The 7,481-nt window shown below is 26.8% G+C and overlaps 1 protein-coding gene across 1 annotated transcript; it reads left to right on the top strand.

The window, feature by feature from the left end:
• Positions 1-1,339: 1,339 nt before the first annotated feature.
• On the top strand, positions 1,340-1,864 carry LSM04_002491 (cytochrome c oxidase subunit I; the record flags this gene model as incomplete). Its single annotated transcript, XM_067332558.1, has 1 exon — positions 1,340-1,864. One exon carries the CDS (start codon positions 1,340-1,342, stop codon positions 1,862-1,864), a length of 525 nt encoding a protein of 174 aa, XP_067187627.1.
• Positions 1,865-7,481: the final 5,617 nt, after the last annotated feature.

Genomic DNA, 7,481 nt, shown 5'->3' with positions numbered 1-7,481 from the left:
TGATAAACATAAATGATGAACTTAATATATGAGCTAAATTACAAAATATCAACAATCCTACAAACAATATATCATTGTGTCATAGAAGTATTAGTCCCACTCCCGTATGTATTACTGACCAATTAGCTATTACTTTTTTATAATCTGCGAGGAATAATAATGATAATGCCAAAAATGTTAATCCTAATATCACGACACTATCTACAAATCCTAAAAATCATAGTGATACAGTAGTGAATGCCAAAAATAAAAATTTAAATACACCAAAAAAACCTATTTTTAACACCACACTTGCTAGTAAAACACTCATTTCTGTGTTTACTTCCACATGCATTTCCGGTAATCAAATATGGAGTGGCCATATTGGGTATTTAATTGCAAACATTATAAACAATATTATTCATATAAATATTGCCAAATAAATACTATCAAAATAGCAAATATCTACAAATGTTTGTAAATTTAGTATATTAAAATGGGCTATTATTACTATACATATTATTATACACAATATAGAACTTATAGAACTAAATATGATTAGATAAAAAATTGCAAATATGAACCTGTTATTGAAATTAAAAAATAAACTTACAATGCATACTGGGAAAAATAGACTTTCGAATAATATCATAAAACACATAAAATCCTCTATGATTGTTATTAATACAACACTTGTGAATATATATGCATATAAAATTGTGACATAAAAATACTTTGTATATGAAACGTATTTTTTTGATAATAAGTAAATTAAAAAAAACAGTATTACCCCCATTAAAAAAATAAATCATAATGATACATAGTTTAAATACAGATTAACATATATGTAGTTTATTTCTAATATTACACAAAAACTATAATTTATATAGATGTACATTATAACAAGTATCATTAACATAAAATTTGATATGATTAATATTAATTTTAACATTTAATTATTTTAACTTAATTTTATTTTTATGTTTTGATTGATTTTATTATTTATTTTAATTTTTTATTTTTGTTTAAATTTTTTTTAATTAATTTGGGGCTTTTAAGTTTGATTTGGGGGATTTATTTTGAGGAAAGGGAGGGGGTTTTTTGGGTTTTAGAGGAAGGGGTTTTTTTTGAGGGGATAATTGAGAGAAGGGGATCGATTAATGATTTTTGAGTGAAGGGTTTTGGTGGAATTTTTGGTTTGGGGAAAGGGGGGTTTGGGGGATGTATGGGGAGAGGTTGTGTGTGGGATTTGAAATGTTTGAAAGCGAAAAAATAATCTTTGAGTTTGATGGACTGGAGTTAATCGGTGTTTTTAAAAATGTTTTTTTTGAGTTTGGTTTGTTTAAGCGTTTCTCATAAAATGATAGGGCTTTGTTATCTTTTAGTTGCCATCTTGTGTGGATTCGTAGGGTATGTATATTCTCTTTTTATTCGATTAGAGTTATCACTGATTGGATGTGGTGTTTTGTTTGGCGATTATCAATTTTATAACGTTTTAGTTACCTCTCACGGATTAATAATGATTTTTGCTTTTATCATGCCTGTTCTTTTGGGTGGACTTACTAATTATTTTGCTCCTGTGATGGTAGGCTTTCCTGATATGGTTTTTCCACGTTTAAACAACATGAGTTTTTGGATGTTTATGGGTGGTTTTGGGTGTTTGGTTAGTGGGTTTTTGACTGAAGAGGGGATGGGTGTTGGTTGGACTCTTTACCCCACTCTTATTTGTATTGACTTTCATTCAAGTTTAGCATGCGATTTTGTTATTTTTTCTGTACATTTTTTGGGTATTTCCAGTATTTTGAACTCTATAAATGTTGTTGGTACCATATTCTGTTGTAGAAGAAAATATTTTAGTTTTCTTGTGTGGACACTTTTTATTTGAGGTACTTTACTTACTTCCTTACTTTTGATTATTACTTTACCCGTTTTAGCTGGTGGTGTTACACTACTTTTGTGTGATAGAAATTTTAATACATCATTTTATGATGTTGTTGGCGGTGGTGATTTGGTTTTATTTCAACATTTTTTTTGGTTTTTTGGTCATCCTGAAGTTTATATTATTATTCTTCCTGTTTTTGGTTTAATTTCGACTATAATTGAGGTTGTTGGCTTTAGATGCGTATTTAGCTCCGTTGCTATGATTTATTCTATGATTTTAATTTCAATTCTTGGTTTTTTTGTGTGGGCTCATCACATGTTTGTTGTTGGAATGGATGTAGATTCTAGGGCTTATTTTGGCAGCGTAACCGTTCTGATTGGTTTACCGACATGTATTAAATTATTCAATTGGATTTATAGTTTTTTATATACAGACTTGTGTATTACTTTTGAAATTTATTTCGTATACATGTTTATCTTTATGTTTTTATTTGGTGGTTTAACCGGTTTGTTCTTATCCAATGTTGGTGTTGATATAATGCTTCATGATACATATTTTGTTGTTGCCCACTTTCATTACGTTTTGTCATTAGGTGCAGTGGTTGGGTTTTTTGGTGGATTTATTCATTTTTTGATGAAATGACTTCCTATAGAATTGTATGTATTTTGGTTATTCTTTTTTATTTGTTGTTTGTGGTGTGGATCCAATATGATGTTTTTTCCATTACATAGCCTTGGTATGTTTGCTTTTCCTAGAAGGATTTCTGATTATCCGGTTAGTTTTTTATTTTGGAGCTCGTTTATGCTATACGGAATGGCTATCATTGCAGTAATTGTACTTTTTTGTTGTTGTTTATTTAATGTCTTTTTTTTTTGGGATTACTGTTTGTTTTTTGTTAATTTATTTGTTTATAATTTGTTTTGTTTTTTTTACTTTTTTATGTGGTTACCGTGTGTTATGGCTCTTTATTTACTCGTTGTGGACTTTACACACATTATTTTGGATTATTTATTACTTATTTTGTGTTTTTGCTTTGTTTTTTTTATTTACTTTTGACGTTCTTTTTTTTTATTTTTTTACATATAAATTGATAATAATTGTGTTACTAAAAACTGTTGTGTATGGTAATTAAAGATCGTGTATGTTGTTATATCATAATTGAATAATGAGGCAAATATATCGGAAAATAATGATAAAAATATAAAATCTTTTAAAAAAAAACCAAAAAAACATATTATAAATAATATCAATATAAATATAAATACGAAAAAAACATCAAAATACATAAATTTAAATAACACTATTACAGAAGGCATTAATATATAACAATTCCTACTATATATTATATATAATCAAAAAGTAAAGTTTATTAATGGAGTTATCATTCCATATACTAAAAAAATAAAGCCAAAAAATAGATTTATTACTAAATACAACATCAAAAATATATATCCCAAAATGATAATAAAACAAAAAAAACCATACATAAAATTTGAAATAAAAGCGGCATATAACAATAAAAAACAAACAAAATCCAAATATCCTATGTCACATAAAAGAAAAGATACAAATATGTCGAAATTAAAAAATAAGTAATCTAATATTACTATAAATAAGCAACGGATTACAAAAAAAATAAAACAAAATAGAAAATATATTACAAAATAAAATAAGCAAAACAAATATGAACAAAATATTATATTAAACATAAAAAATGTACCAAAGTAATTATAAATAAAACAAGAAAATGATATAAAATCGAAAAATATATAAAATATTAAAAATGAAAAAAATTCTATGTAATATATTAGGAAATTAATACCAAACGTAAAAAAAAAACAAATAAAATTATATAAAATATATATATAAAATATATAATACTTTGTAAATAACAATGATAATGATAGTGTTCCAAAGAACGTTATAAATAATAATACAAACACAAAACTAAAAAATATTCGTAAAAAAAAACCCAACACAAATATAAATATGTAGGTAATACATACTACGAAATCAAATACAAAATCGTACAATATAAAATCCAAGTCAAATCATCATAAAACGAAATCATATGTCCTAACACATAACAAATCAAAAACTCGACTCAATCAAAACTTCTTAAAAATCCCCTTTTGTGTAGATTACATACCACTTATATGAAACATATTACGATAGGCATAAATCCATGTAATACTCCACATAGTTCGCTACATTGACCGTATATGGTTGCATTGTTTGAGGAAAATAATATTATCTCGTTACACCTACCTGGTTCTCTACTTTTATACCTAAGCTTGATAGCGTAAAAGAATGTATTACATCTACTGCAGATACTCATAATTTATATATTACCAAACTTAGGAGTGTTAATACATGATTACACTGTAACAAACGTAAATCACCCACTAAATAATCACTTTCGAGTATTAAGTTACTAAATATAGTGGTTTCTCCAAATAAAAAATATACTCAATACCACTGAAACCCCACTACTTTACAGAGATCGAAACTTACAAAATTTAAACATCCAAAATATAACAGAAGACATAAACGTAATAATAAACATATAGTGAACATCACACCAATGGCGAATCAATATGCATCGATAAATTTTGATGCTATAAAATCTCATGTGCAATATATATTATTTATTTTTGATACAAATATGATTGATGATAGTAATAGTGTACATACTCATATACATAGGAAGCATGCAAAAGATAATAAAACAATAATAGAATCCATCAAAAAAATCATTCAAAATGATAATATAAAACTCATTTGCTGTTAAACCTTGATATTTGCGTCATTTTATTAGTGTTTATTTTAGTTTTATTAGTCTTGTCCGGGTTTGTTAGCCTATGTGAAAGACGTATTTTAGCTATAGTACAGCTTAGGATTGGTCCCGCACTATTTCTATTTGGGATGCTTACGCCTATAACAGATGGTATTAAATTATTTTTGAAATTTGTGTTATTTGTGGTTAGTGTGGACGTTTTTTACTTACTTAGTGCTATGCTCGTAACTTTGTTTTGTATGTTTTTTCCTTGATTCTTTTTACCTTTAGGTTTTCTTATTCTTTTTGATAAATGTTTTAGTATTTTATCTTTGATGGGTTTACATTTGTTTATGAATGTATTTTGCGTATTTTTGGTTGGTTGTTTCCTTTTTTCTAGTTGTTTTGTTTATTTATCTGCAATGCGCACACTCTTTTTTTCTATTTTATCCGAAAGTTCTTTACTGATTTTGTTTTATTGCATCTATTTGTTGGATTATTTTAGTTTTTTTGGTATTAAAGATATGTGTGTGGGGCAACTTTTTATTTTTAACGGTTTTGTTGTTGGTGTTTTGTTTATTGGGTTGTTTTGGATTGGGTTGTTGCTTGATGGGTTACGATTGCCTTTTGATTACATGGAATGTGAAAGTGAACTTGTTGCTGGATTAGTAACAGAATTATCTGGTGTTTTTTTTGTGGTTTATTCTGTTTTAGAGATTACTCACGTTTTGCTGGCTACTATCTTATTCGTAGGGTTATGTTTTGGTGGATTATTTATTTGCTTAAAATCCATTTTTATGCTTGTTGGTGGTTTTTTAATTCCCCGTGTGATTAGTTTTCGTGTCAAAATAACTACTGCACAAACATTCATATTGTTATTCTTGTTTTTTTTAGGTTTTCTTGTTTTTCTGTTTCTTGCCATATCCAAGATATTATGTTTAGTGGTTTAATAACGAAAACTTCTTTTAAAATGTTCTAAAATCCGTTCCCCATCCTCAATTTCTCCCCTCTTCCCAAAATAAACCTCCTGTCCCCAAAAACACTTCAAAAATCCTTTTGTTTTTATATTTTTTGCATGTTTTTGTTTTTTTGCTTTTTTATAGTTTTGTTATCTTATGTGATTATATATCACTTGTTTACTTAGGATTTGATCTTTTATGGTTACTTTGTATCAATGTTTGTGTTGTAGTACTGTTGGACTCTTATGTTTGTTTTATTTTTATTTTGTTATTTATATTTTGTTTTTCTTTGTTATTTTGTTTTTTGACATTTGATGCAAGGTTTTTATTCTTGGTAATTGTTATACAATATATTGTTATTTTTTTATTTTTATTTGTTGTTCACATCGTTCTATTATCCGTGTTATTTGAGGTTTTTACGTTGTTATTGTTTTTATTGCTCATTTCGAGTAGATTTGGTTATAAGATTCTTATATTATGGTATTATTATATGTTAAATTTAATTAATTTCATATTACTTTTTGTTTTACTTTATTTTTTGGTTTTACACTATTGTTTTTTTTTATGTGACTTTTGTTTTTTGGTTTTTGATGAAGAATGGATGGGGGTTTTATGTTTATTTTATGTTTTACTCATCTTGTTTAAATTGTATATTGTATTTTTGGTTATGTTTATGGAACAATTATACATACGACTTGGAGTATTTATTTTTATTTATATGTTGACTTTTTACGTTTTATTCTGCTTTATTTTGATTGTCATTTTATTATGTTTTGTTTACTTTTATATTATTTTTGTTAAACTTTTGTTGTTACAATGTTGTACTTGTGTTTTAATAGGTCTTAATAGTTTTGCCATTGTTAGTCTTCTTTTTGTGCTAAGTGTTAATAATTTTTGTTTCTTATTTTTAGTTTTCATTTCAACAAAAAATTATATCTTTTATTTGTACCTCAATTTTCATTTGGTTTACAGTATTAGCTTGGTGCTTCTCATGGTACTTTATTATTTTTTTATTGTTTACAACATATTTGATTTTAAATATAACGAAAATTATTTTCTTATTAATTTTGTATTTTTTTCGTTCTTTAATAACTTTATACTTAGCATTTTACTCGCTTGTTTATTTTTATGTATTGGCGCTATTCCGATAATATTTGGGTTTTTTATTAAAGTCTTCTGTCTACTTATACAACTCACATATTTAGGAATATGTATGTCTTTTTTTTTGGTAGTTTGGTTAGTTGTTATATATATCTTTTATTTCAGATTAATTGTTAACATATTTGTCTTTTCATATCAACATATTGGGTTTTGAGTTGTTAGACTATGCATGCTCAACCTCGATACCTTAATTTTTTTTGTATGTTGTATTGTTTACATTTTCTTTTTTGATATTATTAATTTGTTCGATTTAATTTTGTAGATACTTTTTGCGTTTAATGCCATACATTCTCAAAACACGAAACCGAAAAAAACCGAGAATCTTTCCTTTCCTAAAACCTCCCTCTAAAACCTTTCTTGCTCTTTCTTCTAAAGCTCGGCAAAAGAAAAGCTTCTTAAAATTCCAAATCCCCCTCCTCCTTCTCTCTTAAAATCCTAAAATCCAAAAAATGGGAAAAACGTTTTCAAACCGCTGTCGTCCAAAAGAGCCTGCCTCTCCCCGAAAATCTCCATCTTCCCCTAAAACCCTTCTCCCCCTCGCTAATCCCTCAAATTAATAAAACTTAAATAAAATAAGTTCAAATTCATCCTTTAATTAAACCTCCCTTTCCCCTCTTTCTCCTTCTCCTCCAAATTTCCTCCCCTGGATCCCCTTCTCTAAATTCGTTCAAAAAACTCCTCTTTTTTTGCTAGTTTTGGGTAAATGTATATTTATTTTATTTTA

The sequence above is a fragment of the Trypanosoma melophagium genome (assembly GCF_022059095.1).
Source record: "Trypanosoma melophagium isolate St. Kilda chromosome Unknown ctg43segment0, whole genome shotgun sequence".
NCBI classification, from domain to species: domain Eukaryota; phylum Euglenozoa; class Kinetoplastea; order Trypanosomatida; family Trypanosomatidae; genus Trypanosoma; species Trypanosoma melophagium.
This window is presented reverse-complemented; position numbering and strand designations above follow the sequence as displayed.